Source organism: Meriones unguiculatus, chromosome 2, assembly GCF_030254825.1.
Source record: "Meriones unguiculatus strain TT.TT164.6M chromosome 2, Bangor_MerUng_6.1, whole genome shotgun sequence".
Taxonomy (NCBI): Eukaryota; Metazoa; Chordata; class Mammalia; order Rodentia; family Muridae; genus Meriones; species Meriones unguiculatus.
Window position 1 is genome coordinate 130,219,267 of NC_083350.1, and position 20,270 is coordinate 130,239,536.

Sequence of the window (20,270 nt, forward strand, 5' to 3'; positions counted from 1 at the left end):
GAGGGTAAAGAAGAAAGGCCTAGGGCATTTGTGCTGGGACAGATCAGGGAATCCTTGCACCTTAGCAGGTAGAGTGGAGTCTTTGTAGTAGGGACTAACTGGAATTTCAGAACTGAGAAGCCACAAGAAATTAGGAAAGACTGGGACCCTTTATCTGCTGTGTTCTTAGAATGCAATGGAAGCAACCTGATGCTTCATTCTAGCTCCTTCCCCACGAAGTCTCAAAAACCCTCAAACTGAATGTCCTTCTCTTCTATTTCCTGTGCATCTCTATCCATCCTTCTGACTTCCTCTTATTCTCTAAAGTTTTTCCTTTGTTTTCCCTCTGTCAGCTGGTTGCTTGCTCCACCTCTTGACTTATGGTTGACTTTTTAAAAATCGAAGTTGACTTTTTGTAATATTCAAGTAGAACACTTTTGGATTAAAGGTGTGTTGCTAGGGCTGAACCCTAGCAACAATGAGGCAGATGTCTCAACTGGTCTTCAGTATACACCAGAATCCTAAAAAAATAGGTTTTAGCACCAATGAAAGTATGGACTTGCCAGAAAGAGCAAGCAGGCAAAGAGAGAAAGCTTCCTTCTTCCATGTCCTTCACATGGGTTGACACCAGTAGATTATAAATGGATCTTCCCACTTCAAAATATCCAGATTAAAAATGAGCCTTCCTACTTTGAATGATTTAATTAATAAAAATAAAATACCCATAGGTTTACCCAACCTATGGGTTTTAGTTAATTTCATACATAGTTTAACTTGACAAGCAAGAATAGGCATTTAATTAATGGATAGTAATTTTCACCATGGGCGCCATTTGACAATGTCCAAAGACATTTTTGGCTTGCAGGAGGAGGGTGTTATTAGTATCTAGAGAGTAGAGGCCAGAGATGCTGATAAATCTCCAACCATGCAAATAATGTAATTGAGTCCTTTTACAATGCTTAAGCAAAGACAGATCCCATCTAAAATGTCAGCAATGCCAGGAAACCCTGGTTTGTCATTTTAGAGAAACATAGACCATTTATACATGACATTTTAGTGAGTCACATATCCCTTCTTTCATTTCTTCAGAAGATTAGTGACCAAATAAGCTGATTTGTTGAATTAGAAGCAATGAATTATGACTAGCCTTGATGGAAAAAAAATGAGACAAGGAAAAAGAAATAACAAGCATTTATGGCCTTTCTTCTTAAACGGTTGGAAGTTGTATGCTCTAGATACTGGCCATTCAATGTGGGAGCCACTAGCTACATGTATTTAATAATATTTAAAGTTAAATTTTCAGTTGCTGGGGGCTGGAGAGATGGCTCAGTGGTTAGGAATGCATACTGTTCTTCCAGTCAAGCAGAGATAACATTCCCAGCACTCACAGTGTGTGGCTTACAACTCCCTGTAGCTCTAGTACCAGGTGATTATTCTGGAACCTGTAGATGCTGACACTCATGTACAAAAAACCAAAATAACATGAATCTGAAGAAACATTCAGTCTCTTGTGCACAAGTGACATTTCAAGTGCTAGAAAGCAGCACGTGGCTTGTAGTTACCTATTCAGACCATACATGTGGTGTATGTACATGGTTATTGTATAATGTTTTAGATATTAGAGTAACAGCTTTTATCAGTCAGGGTTCAGTCAGCTGTTAAGTCAGCTTTAAAATATTAATAGCAGAATTACACTTGATAGCTAAAACCCCTGTTGGTCTTTCTATGTAGCCTTGGCTGTCTTGGAACTTTCTATGTAGACTAGGCGGGCTTTGAACTCACAGAGATCTTCCTGCCTCTTCCTCCTAAATGCTTGGATTAAAGGCATTTGTAACCACACCCAGCTTAAAACTAAGTTTTAATTAAGAACAATTTTTGCTACTTAGCAGCATGGATTTCAGGGATTTTCTGAGGTGGGTAGTGATTGATAGGCAAGACAGCCCCTTAGTTAAAGAAAAAGCTACCCAAGCCTAGTGTTTAGAGGTGGGTAGTGATTGATAGGCAAGACAGCCCCTTAGTTAAGAAAAAGCTACCCAAGCCTAGTGTTTAGAATAGTTACCCTCTTGTGTTTTTCCAGACAACCTCAGATCCTGTCCTCAGGAGATACTATGAAATTAGAAATACAAATGAGAAATACTGTATTGTTGTGGATGAAAACTTTTACTTTCATATTTTATGTACAGTCTCTCATTGTATATAGCCTGTTATCATGTATTCCTTCTACTAAAAATAAACTCTGTATTTATCATTTCAAAATTAGAATGGGCTGCTTTTCTGTGACATGAAGGCAAAAATTTCCTATCAGAATATCCGAAATAGATTTTATTGGGATATCAGGCTATGCTTCTCATTTAGAAAATCTAAAAAAACCACCCACCCACCCACCCAAACAAACAAACAAAAACAAAAATAAAAACAAAGCCACCTAAACAAAAGACCCTGCATTCCCACACTAAGTTCTCCCCCCTCCCGCTTCCATCCCCTTATGGTTAAGACAAGGTTTCTCTAGCAGTGCAAGGTGTTCTGGAACTCACTATGTAGAGCAGACTGACCTTGACCTCACAAAGCTCCTTTTGCCTTTGCCGACTGACTGCTGCGACAGACTGCTACCATACCTAGTTACTATTTTGTTTTAGTTTGGGGACAAGGTCCCACTGTATAGCTCAGGCTGGCCTTGAAATTGTTGGTGACCTTCCTCCATCAGGTTTCCAGGTGCTGGGACTGAGGTATAGGCCACCGTGCCTATGCCAATTTTATTAGTAAAAGCAGGTCTTTCCTTTGATTGTTTTTTGCAAATTCCTCAGGAAACTATTGTTATTTCCTGATCATTATAATTTTCTGAACACTTACAACCAGCTGTGCTGACTGCAAGATGTTATCAATGCTTTGTGCTTCAATGTTTGTCTTCGGGATGCCATTGAAGCATCCATTTCTCTTAAACTCAGCACCTTGTCTAACAATTTTTGAAAGGTCGAATGTTATTTGTAAATGTTATAAAACAAGCATGTTGATAAGTTGGGTTGATATAAATTTACTAGTTGCACTTTAAGCCACTATCAATTAGGATACTATTATTTACGATAGCAATAGAATATTAACGTATTGCTCTAAAACCTCATGTGTTTGTAAACTTAAGTCTTGTGGAACTTCTAATTTTATTAAACCAGGAACGTAAGTTCTTTTAAAAATCCACTAGGATGTTTTCTTTAGATCTGAGAAATATGATTCTTAGCTTTTAACCCTTCACTTTCTAAAAGTGTGTTTGAAATGGCAAGTTAAACTTTAGTTTGGCGTTTGTATGACTGTAGGCCATGATAGTTTGGTGAACTTTAGGACATGACAGTTTGATTTACTAATATGAGAGTTTCCCGCATAAAAAATTAAATTTTATCATATCAAAATTGCATATAGAGTTGAAGTTTTAGTCTTTTCACCTTTTAGCCACAAAGTAGGCAGAAGATATTTACCAGTCTTTCCAATATTCATTAGATTTAAAAAAAAGAAAAAAGATAGCTTTGGCATGATCATGGCAGTAGCTGGAAATAATTCCACTTTCATTTCTGTACAAAGCTGGACTTAGAGTGGTGCTGCCTCTGGGTAAAGGACGCTGGGTGGAGCCAGGGGTGGCGCTACACACACCTTTAATCCCAGCACTCAGGCAGGCAGATCTCTGTGAGGCCAGCCTAGTTTACAGTGTGAGTTCCAGGACAGCCAGGGCTATGTGGTGAGACCTGGGCTCCTCTTAGATCCAATGTAACCCAAACATCAGGTCAATGCAGATGACAAGATTTATTATAGTCAAGTCCCTACTGATCAATCAGAGCCACAGAACAGACTTGAAAGCTGAATTGCAATTTTGAAGGGAAGTTGTACGGGATATTTCAAGGCTGAAACCATAAAGTGAGGGGAAGCAGGGTGGCCTGGAAACATGAACTTAGTTCGACCCTGCCAGGAGGATGGAGAAATTGCCCTAAGATGTCGGGACGCAGACAACTGTCTCCTTACAACAGAAGCTGTTCAGCTATCGGGAAGTTCTCAGCTCACCGAGGGCCTGGGACCTTGAACTTAGTTTCCCCCTCTGATTAACTGGAGTCTGAAAACAAAATAACAGTACTTAGAACATGTGTCTAAAGTTTGTTCCCAATAGTCTCAAAACAACAAAAGGACCCTGGGAAGGAGGCCAAGCAGGGAGCTGATCTCAAGCAGCTCTGGACTTGGTTGTCTGAAGAACATTCAGAGAACAAAGGCCTAAAAGAAAACATCTCCTGGCGTTTCAGTGGGAGTTAAGGTTAACTGTCTTCTGGCCTTAGATTTGAAACAATTCCGTTTGCTTCAAGGATATATGGAAAAAGGACTGGCTTCTGGAAACTGCACTACTCTGTTATTTATAGGGAACAGCCTTGCAACTGAACCTCATTCAGAAGCCTCAACCAACAGTATTCCTCATTGTGGGTTGAAGGACTCATGGGACAACAACTAATTTTACAAGGATAATCGCAAAGATAGTAGTACTAATTGCTTTAAGAAATTATTTATTTTTTCTTTATGTACATTGCTGTTTGCCTGCATGTATGTCTAGTTACAAACAGTTGTGAGCTACCCTGTGGTTGCTGGGAATTAAACCCAGGTCCATCTGGAAAAACATCCAGTGCTCTTAACTGCTGAGCCATCTCCCCAGCTCTGTTTTTCATCGATTAAAGCAAATACCTGCTACAAATTAACCAAGCAGAACTTCACTTAGCATTCATTTTCATCATGTTTTCTGTCCTCCCAGCTTTGGTTTACCCAGCACTTTGTCATGGACTCTAATCTATTGGTGCCTGGCTATGTAATAAAAAATGGTTATAAATAAATAATATTTTTTCTCTTTTTTAATTTTCTTTGATTCTCTGTGTGTGTGTGGTATGTATGTTCATGCATTCAAGTTACACACATGGAACCCACACGAAAGTGTTGTGTGCCTTGTTCTATCACACCACTGCATTTCCTTTAAATAGTCTCAGCCCCAGAAATCCTCTTGTCATTATTCAACATGTACTTATCAAATATAAAATATCAATTATTTTAGGCATTTGGCAAAAGATAGCACAGTTAGAAAATTAAGAATGGCATATAATGGATATGCGCCATATAATGGATAGGTGCTATAGAAACAGGTGCATACATTTTCATATATTGAGGCAGTAGCTAAGGAAGTTTTGGTATGGAACATTTTGAGTCCAATTTTCAAATGAATCCTCAGGTGATGAATGAGTGATAGCAACCTCTTTGGCAAAGGGAGCTTGTATAGGGCTTCTTTTCTACATGATTGGGTAAACAGGTTGGTTTTGTGGCTGAAGGACTGTTGAAATTGACAATGGTTTGACTTTGTTGTTGGAGGTTTGGGTTTTTGTTTTCAGCAGAAAAAGATGCTAAGTTTTACAGAACTGTATTATACGGAATTTTAATTTTAAGCCCAACGACCATGGATTAATTGTACACATAAAATGTTATCAGCTTGGATTGATGATACAGGCTACTATGAAGGCTGAGGCTTCTGCCTCAGGGTCAAAATTGGCCTGAGCTATACACTGAGTTCAAGACCAGCCTGGGTAACTTTCAGAGTCCTTGTCACAAAGTTAAATATATTTGAAAAGTGTCTTGATTCATGACTTTCTTTGTCCTATTAGTATAAAAACTTCATTAAACAGCTTCAGTTGGAACATAGCATTTGGGGTCGTCTAAATCTGTGTTCCCAGGCCATGGTCACTGGTAAATTATCTCCTAATCTTATTAAAGTTAGGTTTTTGTTGTTGTTCTTATTTTTCTTTATTTATCTCTCGTTTTCTTCCTTTTTTTTTTTTTTTTGACATTAGTATTCCCAAGAATGCCGTGCCAGCAGCCCATCTTCAAATACTCTCATTTCACTGCTAGGTCACAGAACATCAATATTTAAGAATGAACATATGCCTCTTAAAAAAAAAATCTTACTGACCACCTTTCATACTCTGCTGATGGAAACAAAATGGACCGCTCAAGGAAGGATGACTTCCAGTATTTAAAACGTTTGCAAAGCCGTCTAGAAATTGTGATGGTTTATAGCACACCGTGTTTGGCTCAGCAGCACCATTAGCTTCCTATTTATTGCAGGTGCAGGTGAGGGTGCAGCAGTTACCAGGCTGCTCAATCAGTGGCGGGTTTGTGGTCTTTGAAGGTGCGGGAACCACCGCTACCTTGGGTGACACTGGTGTACACAGAACCCCAGGGTGGGGTTTCCCTTTAGATTGTAAAGTTTCTTCACAGCGCCTCCTTCAGTTTCCTGAGAAAAGGCTAGGGGCCACAGCCACCACCTCCCTTTACGCCAAGGCTGGCCCAGCCTGCCATTTTCAGGCTGTCTTATAAAACACATACAACGAGGTAGGAAAGGTTGATTCCTATGTTCTCACTCAGATTCCCAAGACCCAGGCTGTCGCATCCTCCGAGGTCACTAAGAACAAATACAGTCAGGGCGTAGCAGAGGAGATGAGGCCAGCATCCCACCCAGAGCTCCTCCTGGGGAGGTCCTGGTAGGTATGACATCAGATGAGGTGGGCGTGGGAGGGCCTGGCCTATGGGGACATCCTTGAGGCTTCAGGGCAGGGGCTAGAAGCCTTTCCCTCAAGTCCAGCAGGAAACCTCCAGCTGGGTGGCTCACTCAAAGGGCCTCGAGGTTTTCCCGCGCAACCGCCCTCGGGGCACGGAAGAACGGGGTGGAACCCCGGGGGACAACCCACTGTCTTTGAATCGCAGCGTGGGGGCGTAGCTCCGCGCCCTCGCGGCTCCTGATTGGTTGGTCTCCGAAGCCTCTGCCTTTGGATTGGACAAGCGCACTGCCGATCGCAGAACGTCACTGGTCTCCGAGCCTGTTGCTGGATTGAGTGGGCGTCGACGTCTAAATAGACGCACGGCATCGCGCTTGGCGGGTCCCCGCCTTGCGGTTCGGGTTTGGTCCCCGGCGCCTGGGCGGCGAGGCCTTGAGGAGGTTTTTTAGGCGTCCTGAGAAGATCCGGGGCGCCCTAGGCATCCCGAAGCCACCCGGCCCCGAGCCATGTCCTGGATGTTCAAAAGGTAAAGGGCGGAGGCGGGTGGGGCGCGAGCCCAGTCGCCCCGCGCTGTCCTCGAGCGCACGCCCCGGGGCGGTGGGTGCAGTTGGTGTTCCTGCGGCTTTGAATCCCTCTGCGGGTCGCTGCCCGCCTGGCTCCCCGAGGCGCCAGTGCATTGTCTGGGCCGACGGGGGTGTGCTGCCAGCCCCTCGGGACATGTCCGTGCGCGCCCTGGGGGTCCGAGGCTCCACCTTGAAGGGCTTCGTTCACCATTGTTAGCCCGCTGCGCGCCGGGCATCGTCACGGTTGCAGCTCCCAGACAGCCCTCCCGCCAGCGTCATGTTTAATGGGTTCTGTTCAGGAGGTACAGCCGGGGGGGCCGGATGTGTTTATGTCTGAAGTTAAAAACCTTTTCGTGGCCTCTGGCGGTGGCACAACGCCTTTCGTGCCGGTGCCTGGGAGCCAGAGGCAGGTGGATCTCTGTGAGGTTGAGGCCGGCCTGGTCTGCTGAGGGAGGCGAAGGACAGCCAGGGTTACACAGCGAAGCCTGGAGTTCAAGGCCAGGCCTGTCTACTGAGGCTGGCCTCAAAATAACAGAGATCCGACTGTCTCTTTCTCCCAAGTGCTGGGATCAAAGGCTGCCACTGCTGCCTCAACTGTCACCACCGGGCTTTGTTTTGTTTTTAAATAGGGATCCTGTTTGGAAGTATTTTCAGTCTGTTCAGTATGGAGCCCATGGAAAGTTTCCAAGACTTTCATACCCAACTTTCTTTCCACGTTTTGAATTCCAAGACATAATACCCCCAGACGACCTCCTAACTAGTGATGAAGATCTGGATTTGGTTTTATTTGGAACTTTGAGAGGACAAGTTGTTGGACTACGCTATTACACAGGAGTCGTGAGTATAAGACTGGATACAATTGAATAAAATTGTGGTATGCTTGTGGTTTTTAACAGTAAATTATATTAAAAGGTGACATATACAGTGAATGTTTTACCGAAATATATCACTCAAAATAAATATGTTTATCAACTTTATTTTTTTTTATGTTTCTGCTATGCTTACAGTATAGAAAGCGCCTTTGCCCACACTGTCATTTGATTGCGGTAATTACTGAGATACAGTGGTGAATTTAGGGAACTTCAAGTACATTAGTTTTTACTAGATTGTTTACTTTTAGGTTCTTTATTTATGTAATAAGAATAGCGCCTGCTCTTTCTTCGCGGGTTCTCTGTTCTCCGAATTGAATGTTTGTGTGTATATGAGAGAAAGAGAAAGTGAAACATAAAATTAGAATGTTTAGCTTTATTCTTTTTCTTTGGTCTTTTGTATAGAGTTCAGTATATATTATTCCTTTAAAATGCAGTTCTGGGGCTGAAGAGATGATTCAGCAGTTAAGAGCACTTGCTGCTCTTTCAAAGGGCTTTGGATTGGAGTTCTGTTCTCAGTACTTATGGCTGGCAACTCACAGCTCTCCTTAACTACAGCTTCAGGAGTCCGATGCCCATGTCCGGCATATGTGGCTACTCACACATACCTCCACACAGAATACACACATATATATGATTAGAAATAAAATACATCTTTAAAAAAACCCCCACAATTTTTACATTTCATTTTTATTAATGGAATTAACAATTATTTATATGCAATCACTGATTAGATTTTGCTGATTACAGGTATGCTCCACCATGCCCGGCTTGTCTTATATTTCATTCTCTGTATATTTTAGGTTGGAACATCTCAGGTTGTGTAGTAGTTGTATTATTATTATTGTAGAGATGTATTATTTAGGAGATTACTTAGGGAAGATAATTATTTCTTGAGTTTTTATGAATTCATAATTTTCATTTGCTACCTGAGAGTTTGGCCAAATATAAAGTGTTTGATCCATAATTTTTCCTCTATATCCTAATGTTGCACAAGATAATGTTGGTGAAAATTTTGATGTCAGGATTTTCTATCCCACTTAAGTGAATTAGAATTTTTTTTTTTTTTGGTCTGATGATTAAAGGATAATTTTCTTAAAAGCCTGGTAGTTTCATTAAGGTGCTTTTTTTGTTCTATACATTTGTTTTCTTTTATTTCTGAAAAATTTCTATAATTATAATTTTAAATGTTTCCTTTATTCCAAAGCCATTTCTTTTTTAAAACCATAGTTTCATTCATTTCTGCTCTCTGACTTAATCTACCTCTATTCTACCTGTCTGCTACTGCCTCTTAACCCTTTTTATTATAATTTTTTACTTTTCTTATCATGTTTTTAGATGCTCTGTTTATACTTGTGTTGATTGTACTTAGTCTTTGCTATTGAAATATGTTTCTTCTCTCCATTCTTGTTTGGGATCTTCATTATTTTAAAAAATAGATAAAACAAATTGAATTTTCAAAAATTTTTATACCATAGCTTACGTTAGATACTCTATACTTTTCTATTACTCTATGATTTCAATTTATACGTGTAAATATGTACATGTAAATGTACACATATAGGTTGAGATCATATAGTAATAAAAATAGATCCAAAGAAAAAGCAGTTACCCCCGTAACATTCATGCCACTGCTGTATCTGTGGGCGTGTTACCACACCAGGCATTATTGCAGTTCACGTGCCTCACAGCCGGAGAAGACTGTTGACGACTTGTTCCCCCGCCCCCCCATTACCCCCAGCAGTACCTTCCAGTACTATTAAAGCTAGTCAGCAGGGAATAAGCCAGTACCAACTTCATTTCTCCAGGTGCTGTGGCCAGTGTGTATGGTGATTTCACACTTGTCTTACCATCAAGTTCTATTGGGCGACCAAGATCCAAGACGATATCCTTTATTGTTTTGGGAGACTCCTGGGAGTCCAATATCCCATACCTGGTACTGAACTTTTCATTTGGCAAACTGTAGAGTCTGGGATGAGCATAGTCCCCATATAGGGTAACTCTAATTAAACTGTTTAATAGGGAAAACAGTACACACCCACCCACCAATAGCAACACTATATACTGTATATTCATATTAGTATATATATCACATATAATTTCTTTATTGCCTTTTTCATACATCCTTCATGTTTTTTCCTCTCACCTTTCCTCTGCTCTCATCTCTCTCCCACTTAAACCTCTGAATTCCTCTTTTTCTCTTCATATCACCGACTTCTTTCTTCCATCCTCAAGGCCCTCCCCTCATTGTCCTTTTCTGGCTTCTTAGATTGTACAGGTACTTTAAATTAAATACAGGAATGTAAAGGTTTGACACTGAGATCCACATATGATTGAGAACATGTGATGTTCGTATCACTGGGTCTGGGCTACTTTACTCAGTGTAATGTTTTCTGGCTCCTTCCATTGATCTGCAGATTTCATTCTTCTTTATAGCTGAATAAAATCCCCTTCTATGTAGGTGCTACATTTTCACTCCTTATCAGTTGATGGACATACAGTCTATTTCTCTGTCCTAGCTATATGAATAGAGTAAATATGAAGATGGATATGTATGTGTCTCTGACTCACCTATACCTGGCACATATATCCAAAGATTAGCTATGTTTTTAAAATGAAGGTAGTATGAATCTTTAAGGTAGACTTGACTGTATTCGTCAGATCTTGAGGATTAGCTTCCTAATGAAAATACATTAGAAAAGTAGAGTAGAAGAATCATTGTAAAACATTTCTTATTATTTCTAGTTTGAGCTAGGGCTGTGGCTCAGTTGACTGGTTGCTTTGTCATCTTTACCTAGCCTTGGGTTCAGCATGGCACACAATATGAACTGGGCGTGGTGGCGCATGCATCGAATCTTAGCATTCAGGAGCTAGAGGCAGAGAGATCACACTTCAGTACAGTCTTCAGTAAGATCATCTTTGGCTGCATAACAAATTGAGGGCAGCCTTGGGTACATGAGACCCTGTATCAGGTAAACCAAAACCAAAGAAAAGCTAACAATAATGGGTGAATGGAAATTCTAGCAACAATACAATTAAGTCAAGCTATTACTGTTCATATTTATATTGTTACTGTGTCTTGCTTCTTTTTACTAGGTAAATAATAATGAAATGGTTGCTTTACAACGAGAGCCTAATAATCCCTATGATAAGAATGCTATTAAAGTAAATAATGTGAATGGAAATCAGGTTGGCCATCTAAAGAAAGATCTTGCAGCTGCCATGGCCTATATCATGGACAACAAATTGGCACAAGTGGAAGGGTAATACACTTTTAGAGTTTGTTTTAATAATTATGAATTTAGTTATCTTTGAATATGTTAACACTTCCGGGAGCCACTGGATGTATCATGGCACCTTATATCACTGTAGTTTTAGATGTATTCAATTTTCTTCTCTGCCTTTCCTATCCAGCCATCAAATAACTGTTCTCACATTTTCCTATTACATTATTACTGTGGAGAAAAACAGACTTGGGTTTACATATTTGGAAGTATATCCTGTCTCTTGATATTGTATCCAGCTTGAACTCAAGGTGATCCTCCGGCCTCAGCACTCTCCTGAGTGCTGGAATGATAGGCATGTGTTATCACAGGCAGTTCACACTGCTGGGGTCTTGGTAGTACAGCCTGGCTTTGAGCTACCAACCCTTCCTTTAGCCTCCTGTGTATTGGGATTAGAGGTATGCACTATTGTGATTGTTGGGTTTATTTTCTTTTCAGTTTTTCAAATTTGCTTAAATAATCCCTTGTTTTACAGTTCTTTGTTGAGCGGTATATTTAACATTTAGAATTAGGTATAAAATAACTTTCAGTTTTCTCATATTTTCATAATAGGGTAGTTCCTTATGGCGCAAATAATGCTTTTAGCATGCCTCTTACCATGACCTTTTGGGGGAAAGAAGAAAATAGAAAAGTGGTCTTAGATCATTTGAAGAAACATGGATTTAAGTTGGGCCCCACACCAAAGAGTAAGTTTGATATTTTAAGATTCAGGGATTATAAAGTAATTAGTCTCTTTGAGTTTGATTGGCCAAAGTAATATATGCGAAATGCTCCATGTTATGACTTTTATTTTTTATTTTTTTGGTAACCTCTTGAAGAAATTGCTGACTTTTCCTTTTATATTTCTATTGAAATACAGTTATGTGTCATTTAACAACAAGACAGTATCATGTTGATTTTGTCATTGTGTAACTACCATAGACTACTCATACAAAAATAAAACAGTCAGTCTTACAGGCCCAGCATTAAATGTCCAAGTTTAAAGCTGCATGCTTGTATCCATAGATTAATCCACACACCAAAATATACAAGGAGGGTCAGTATACTCTGTTTAAGGTTTTCTAATGTTAATCCTATTTAAAACATTTCTTTTTTTTCTTTTTGGTAAGTTTTAGACAAGAAGAACAGGTCAGTAGAGAATGAAAAAGAATTTGATACTTGGTTAGAATTTTTTCAAATAATATGTGATTATTTCAATAATTGGGTTTTTTGCTGGGGGAATGATTTAGTATTTAGCATAAAATTTTTTTTAGGTCTAGGGATATGGTTTAGTGGTGGAGCACTTATATACATTATATTTTGTTTCATTTTTTAATATTTTTTACAGTTCTGGGAACTGTCCATGTTAGGCAAGTACTCTGCCACTTAGCTACATCCCCAGGTCTGTGGGAATTTTTAGTGTTGATTGGTGTTTTAGTTTATTTCTCCTGCTTAACTTCTTTTTATTTTGGTCATTTATTTTTTATTTTTTCATTTGGAAACACTAGCTTTAGGATTCAGTCTGGAGAACAGTTGGGGCTCGGGAAGAGCTGGACCAAGCTCTAATCCGCCAGTTCATGTCGCAGTGCAGATGACCACTGAACAGGTAAAGCTGCTGTTGTTGTCGTCCTTCCGTTTTATCTTGAGTCCAGATCTCATGCAGGCTCACCTCAGTCACTGCGTAACTGATGACTTGCCTCCTGGTCCTCCTGCCTCTGACTCTCAAATTCTGGGATTGCAAATGTTTGTCGCCGTGTCTGCCTCAGATATGCTTTTATTTGTACTATAATATAAATGCTTAGTGACAAAGTAATAGGATAAATATGTATGTGCTAATCTTCGTGATCTTTAGGTTATATTGTTAAAATTATAATGAAAACTATTGTAGAAAAATTGAATGTCGAGACTCATTTGCGGCCATAATTTAAAAAGCAGTGATAAAGAATATGGTCGTCTCTTAATTCAAAGAAACTGGAACCATCCAGTCATATATTAGATGACTAATATATTAGATATATATTGTTTTTACAGAATCACTGCACATCCTAAATCTCTAAATTTAGGGTTCTAATTTCTAAGTTCAGTTTCTAAATTAATTACAATATTGGCTCTAAGTATAAAAGATCTATAGTAGTTATACTGTATTGTTTAGGGAACAAGGACAAGGGAAATTTATGTATACAGGCTCAGCACAGACATAACCATTGTGTAACTATTTTTGTTTAGCTAGATCTATGAAAAGAGGGGCAGATTCACATGTATACAATTATACATACATAAAGTAATGGATATGACTATACATGTAATATTTTTTATTTGAAAATTTCAAATGTCTAAAGTAGTAATAAAAAGAAAACTACAATGTGGAAACTAGTCTCTCGTTTTAGTAAGGCTGCAAGTACAAGCTTAAAAAACTTAATTAAAAATTTTTGATATTATTCTACTTATTTTGCCTAAATTGTAGTTTAGTAATTAATCCATTAATGTAATCCAGTTGTTATACCAAGTTACTCTGAAAAAATACATGTAGTGTTTGTTACTGTTAATATAGATTACTTAGACAATAATATTAAAGCATTTTTATGATTGTATATTCACTAGTGATTTTAGACAATAACATTAGGGCATTTTATATCTGTTTATCCACTAATGATATTCTTTCTATTTCCCAATTATGGTTTTCTTTGCATGTTGAAAGGGTATGGGCCTATGCTTTGTGGGCAAGCCATAGGCCACCTCTATTAAGCTGTCATAGTGTCTTTTAGATGGCTACTGTGTATTCATATGCTAATTTGTAAAAAAAATGATAAGACAAAAATATAAGTTGATCAGTTTTAAAGATCAGCTAAATTAGCCTAATAATGAAATTATCCTATTAGCCTAACATTTTGTAGGAAATAGCAAGTATCTGGTATGTCTCCCCAAAATTAATTGTTTGTTTGTTTTAAGATTTATTTATTTATTATGTATACAGAGTTCTGCGTACGTGCCAGAAGAGGGCACCAGATCTCATTATAGATGGTTGGGAGCCACCATGTGGTTGCTGGGATTTGAACCCGGTACCTCTGAAAGAGCAACCACTGTTCTTAACCTCTGTCTGAGTCATCTCTCCAGCACCCACAAAATAGTTTCTATGCCAATGGAATCACAGAGTTCCACTGTCAGAAAGATCCTTGGCCATTTACTTTATTTCATGTTCTTGGTTTTATGAAAGTAAGGTGTAAGCCTTAGTTCTCTGCTTAAACATGCAGGGTCATTTGTGACAGGTCTGTGATTCAGGGCTTCACCACTGTCCTTGCAGTGTTAGGACAGGACCTTCTAAGTGCCTGGGTCAGTGCTCTTAGCAGGCTATAGCTCTGATTCTTTATAACTCTTCTTTAGTCATCTGAAATGAGTACATTTTCTTCTATAGAAAAGTCCTGTTTTTCAGTGAGTAGTTCAGTATCTCAGATACTTATTTTATGCACCTTTGAGCATTTGACTTGTTCAATGAAATGTTTTGAAATCTATGAATTAACATGCAACTTTCACTTTAATTGGTTTGTTCAGTATGTATTGCTTTTTAACCATAGCTCAAAACGGAATTTGACAAATTATTTGAAGATTTAAAAGAAGATGATAAAACTAATGAAATGGAACCAGCTGAGGTACTGAACCTGTATATTTAAAAAATTATTGCTGTATATGTTGTACAAAGGTTTATAATGACATATCTCTTTAAGTATTCAGTATGCTTTGTCTAATCATTTATTGATGGCCACCTAGGCTGATTGTCTGCTACTGCTGGTGCTGTTGTAATGCCACATTAAACATGAAAGAGCAGATGTCTTTGTCGTTTGCTCACTCATATTCCTTTGGGAACATTCCCATGATAATACAGCTGGATTCTGTGGTATTATATTTGTAGTTTTCTAGGAACCTTTATACTGATTTCTGCAGTACTCGCACCACCTTGCATCTTCACTAACACTGGATAAGAGTTTCCTTTCTCCTAAGTCTTTGTGAGCATTTTCTGTTTTTAAAATAACAGCTATTTTCACAAAGGTGAGATGGGATCTTAGTGCAATTTTGAACTGCAGTTCTCTGATAGCTAAGGACATTGAGCTCTCTTTCACATATCTTTTGACTGTCTTTTCACATATCTTTTGTTTTTTGAGAAATGTCTGTTTTCTTCATTTACTCATTTGCTAATAGACAAGTACTTTCAGAAAAGGATTCTGAAAACTCAAGAAATAATTTCAGGAACTGACCAGTGGTGTTGCAGAAAACTAAAAAGCTTTTGCATGGAAAAGGAAGCAGTTAATGGATGCTGAGATAATTTAGAACATTGGGGAAGTCTATGCCAGCTCTATGTCTGTGTCGGGGTTAATATCTAGAAAAATATAAAAGACTCAAAAATGTAAACCAATGTTTCAAATGAAAAGGTTTAGAACTATTAACTGTCTTGGTAATTTATACATGTATAAGAACATAACTGTTTAGGTTCTGCACATGAAAAAACTGACTGTATTTCTCTTTATGATATATTTGTAGGCTATTGAAACACCATTGCTTCCACACCAAAAACAAGCTCTAGCTTGGATGATTTCACGAGAGAACAGTAAAGAACTTCCACCATTCTGGGAACAGCGAAATGACTTATATTATAACACAATAACAAACTTTTCTGAGAAGGAACGACCAGAAAATGTCCATGGAGGGATTTTAGCTGATGATATGGGTTTGGTAATTTTGTTTTTCTATATTTAGAAAAATCTTACTCTACAGTTATGATTTTGTGGAAAGAAATTTTTAAGTTGAAACATGGGTGCCAGTTTAGGATTAGATTTTGCCTTTAATGTAGATAGAAAATACATATTTTTTTCCTTTAAAAATAGGGGCTTTTAGGAAATGAATAGATGGGTCAAATAACAAGGAATAGTTTAAAATGAGTAACAGAATGCATTGATATTTAGGAGTGTATTAGCGTATGTCCCAGTATTCTTTACTTACTAGAATTCAGGGCAACTTGCCTTACATAGGGTCTCTAAAAAGTAAAGGTCAGTGATAGCGAGTTCAGCCCCCATTGTTGCAAAGAACAGTAGAAAGTAAAGAAAGGCCTGCACCTCATTTTCTGCTTTAAGAAAAGTTCTTTGCTCGTAGCAGTGATATTGACAACGAGAGAGAAGCAATAGTGATAACCCATGTTACTCTACTGGCCTGTTTGTTTCTTGCTGTACTTCCGCTGCAGACCCTTTTGGCAAAGAGAGGCATCCTAAGATGCCTGGATCAAAACCAGAGGATGAAATAATTTTCAAGGATTTTGCTTGATCCCATAGACTTTGAGGTTATTCTGTTGGAGGTGTCCTAGCTAAGCTAGAAGAAGGTGGTTGTTCCTTCTTAGAGGTTCCTTTACTACTGGAATATTGACACTGGCCTCATATCATGGCTCTCTGTATAATGTGAACTTCAGTGTTACTAGGTCTGCCAGTAAGTTTAGAAACAGTAACGCAGGAAATGAGAAGTTTGACCACCGTCATAAAAAGTCAGACAGGGGCCATGAGAAGTCAAATGGGAGCCACAAGAAACAAGACAGATGTGACAAGTCAGACTGAAGCCATGACAAGTTTAGAATGTGACTATTAGAAAGTAGACAATGGGAGTAGGACAGGGAATGGGATCAAGACCAATAGGCCTGATCAGGTAGACATGAAAAGAGGACAGAAAAACACTGCTGTCATTTCCTAGAGCAGTCTTCTTACATGCAGAAAAAAATGGGAAGCTAAAGAGAGGGAATTAGACTCCATTGTAGCCATGTTCAGGTGCTTCTCGGACTTCCCAAGTACAGTAAGGCTATGATGGGTAGTGACATTAACATGGCTGTAGCCAGGTTGCTCTTCCAGCAGTATCCATTCCCATTCTCAGGGGCTATATTCTTGTTAATGCTATGGTTCCCTAATAAGAATCAAACAGTAGGACCAAACCTTGACTCCCCAGACCCCTGACTGTTTTGTTTTGCCCCCTTTCCTTTCCTTTCCCCCATTCTGGGCTTCAGCCATAGAAGGCATGCGTCTTACATACTGGCCTACGCCTCTAACCCCCCTTGGTGTCTTTAATAACATCTTTTCTTCTGGAGGAAACAGGACAGGATTATTTTAAATCATATTCTGTTACAAATTCTGGGTGTACAGCATGGTAGATATTTGTGACTGGTTACCATAGCTGTTCCTGTGGGTTTGGTCATAGAGCTTTCACTTGGAGCTCTATAACGTTTACAGTATTAGGCATTAAACTAAATAGTTTTGAGATATTGAAAAGGATCAATAGACAAAAAACTTACGTAAGTACCACAGTTTAAAGACAGTTCTAAACAATAGCAGTATTTATGAGTATGCTGTCACTGTTTTTCAAGTTGTTTTGATGCTTCAGTGAAAAAAAATGGCAGGTGAACCATCATATTGTTTTGATGGGATTGTGTTGCTTTTTCCTTATAGATATTATAAAGGGAAGAGTGTTATATTATTATTTGCTCTTTCTTATTGTTGTGTTACCATAGCTGACTTTAGGAAGGAATGTTTGTTTTTTAACTTTCAGTTCTGAGAGATACAGTCTATCACGGGGTTCAGAGATTTAAGTGATGCTCATATTGTGCCTGTATTCAAAAGGCAGAGAGAAATGGATGCTGATGATCATCCCAGTCTACGATTACAATCTCAAAAAAAAAAAAAAAAAAAAAAAAAAAAGCAGCTAAAGAGATTCTTCTCTGGCTTTCATACATATGTCTACTCACATATGCACCTACACAAACACGAAGAATTTTGATCTTATAGTCTGCTGATCTACTGATAGGCTATGAGAAGAACAGACTTTGGGGCTTGCTTTAAAACTATTTTATTTTTATAGTACTATAAATCCTACGATTGAAAAAAATGCAAATATCTTCATATGTATGCTAGAATTTCTAATTATTTTAAATTAGCTCTGAGGTTCACTTAAAATAGCTGTTAATATTAGTTTTATGATAAAATGATAGGCCACTGAAGCATGTTAGTCATCCAATAAAATGACATTTCTCCGTGATGTTGTTATTTGGTAACTTACTATAACCAGGTATAAAAATTTTTTAATTAACTGAAATACTCATTTTCATTAACAGTTGTATTTTCTAATCATGCATGCTGTGGACTTGACTGATACTATTTTATTACTTTAGAATAGGTTTTTAAATGTATTCTAAATGTGTTTTAGAATCTGACCATTTGTCTTTTAAAAATCTTTTAAAGGGTAAAACTCTTACTGCCATTGCAGTAATTCTTACCAACTTTGATGATGGCAGGCCTCTTCTCTGTAAAAGAGGCAAGAAGAATCAGCCAAGAAAGGTAAAGTAAGAGTGTGTTCTGTGAAGGTTGCTTTACTATAGAACTTTCTATCTCACTAAAAGTAGTTAACAAATAACCAGTAAAAGCTGATCTTTCTGAGATATGATTAATGTTTTTTAACCATTTTTTTAATAATGGTGCTTATAAAAGTTTAAGTACCAATTTTTGTGGTGGTGCATGTCTTTAACCTCAGTACTCAAGAGGCTGAAGTAGGTGGATTGTTGAATTTAAGTCTACTTTGGTCTATACAGTGAGTTCTAGGCCAGTCAGGTCTGTATAGTAAGATCCTATTTCAAAAACAACTACAATAATAACCAAACCAAACAAATTAAAAAACCCAGAAAACACAAATAAAAAAACCAAAAAGAGTGTAAGTCTGTCTTAGTTACTGTTCTATTGCTGTGAAGAGCACCATGAACAAGGACCAAAGTAACTTATAAAAAACCAGCAATTAATTGGCAGGTTGTTAGGGATTCAGAGGGTTGTTTAGTCCATTATCATTATGGTGAGGAACATGGTTATAGGCAAGGCAATAAAGCAGTAACTGAGAGCTGGCAGAAGGGAGAAGGGAGGAAAATGGAGAAAGGGAGACAGAGAAATGAGAAATTAGAAAGAATTATTCCTGTTCTTACCTGAAAATTCTAAAACCCTGAGTTAGGAAACAGTACAAAATGCTTTCTATATTATAATTACCATGTACACTACTTTCTGTTGACTGCTTATTGAGATTTTTTTTTTTAATATTTTACTTTTCTTGGGACTTTAACTGATTTTTTTAAATTTATTTTATTTTATTTTTTTACTATAAATACTGCTGCTGTATCTTGTCAGCTTTGGGAATTCCAGAAAAGAGAGTATGTTAATAGCAGCCTAATGGTATATACATTATTTACTGAATAGGGAATCTTGTTTTGAAAATTTAGTGTGGGAGTTTTTTATTCTAATGTAAATCTCATCTCATGAATTTTTTTTCACAGTAACATAATTTAGAGGTTTCTTTTGTGTGTGTTCATTTGGAAAGATAAAGAACAACTAATTTTCAATGTTTTTTTTAATATAGTGGGAAATTATATTCATTGCTCTTCTAATATTTTAAGCAAATGTCAATATGTATAATTAGAAAGCTAGCGGTCTTAAGTTTTTAAACAAGATTCTTTCTGCTTCCCTACCCATCCAACTTCATGTTCTTTCTCTCAAAACAAAACAAAAGCATAAAAAAAGGACTGTGGGCATGGGGGTGGTGCCAGGGGGAAAAATAACTAAAAAGGAAAAGATACCTGAATAAAACACTGAAAAAAAAGCACATAGAAACATGAAGTCCATTTGTGTTGGCCAACTATTTCTGAGCGTGGGGCCTGTCCTGCAATATGGTTTATATGCCCGGTGTCACTCCAGTGGAGAAAACTGATTTTCTCTTTCCCGTCAGGTACTGGTTACAAATAGCCTTTTGTGTAGGGCAGAGACTTTATACCTATTTCCCCTCCCCCATGCTGAGTTTTTTGTCTTGCCCTGAGCTTGTGTAGTCCTTGTGTCTACAGTCATAGTCTTTGTGAGTTCATATGTGCTGCAATCCTGTTGTGTCTGGGAAATGCTCTTTTCTTGGAGTCGTCTAGCTCTTAAAATATTTCTGCCTACTCTTCCAAGTAGATCTGAGCCTTAAGGAGAAAGATTTGATAAA

General features: G+C 38.1%; 1 protein-coding gene across 1 annotated transcript in view; it reads left to right on the forward strand.

Annotated features, from left to right (window-relative positions):
* Positions 1 to 6,886: 6,886 nt before the first annotated feature.
* The window catches only part of Hltf (helicase like transcription factor), a 48,393-nt gene continuing 35,009 nt past the window's right edge, over positions 6,887 to 20,270 (forward strand). Inside the window, exons 1-8 of the mRNA XM_021637851.2 lie at positions 6,887 to 7,065; positions 7,732 to 7,939; positions 11,068 to 11,234; positions 11,808 to 11,941; positions 12,743 to 12,840; positions 14,807 to 14,881; positions 15,768 to 15,959; positions 18,497 to 18,592. Of these exons, the coding sequence (XP_021493526.1) occupies positions 7,046 to 7,065; positions 7,732 to 7,939; positions 11,068 to 11,234; positions 11,808 to 11,941; positions 12,743 to 12,840; positions 14,807 to 14,881; positions 15,768 to 15,959; positions 18,497 to 18,592 (990 nt within the window). The 5' untranslated portion in view covers positions 6,887 to 7,045. The remainder of the gene's footprint in view (positions 7,066 to 7,731; positions 7,940 to 11,067; positions 11,235 to 11,807; positions 11,942 to 12,742; positions 12,841 to 14,806; positions 14,882 to 15,767; positions 15,960 to 18,496; positions 18,593 to 20,270) is intronic.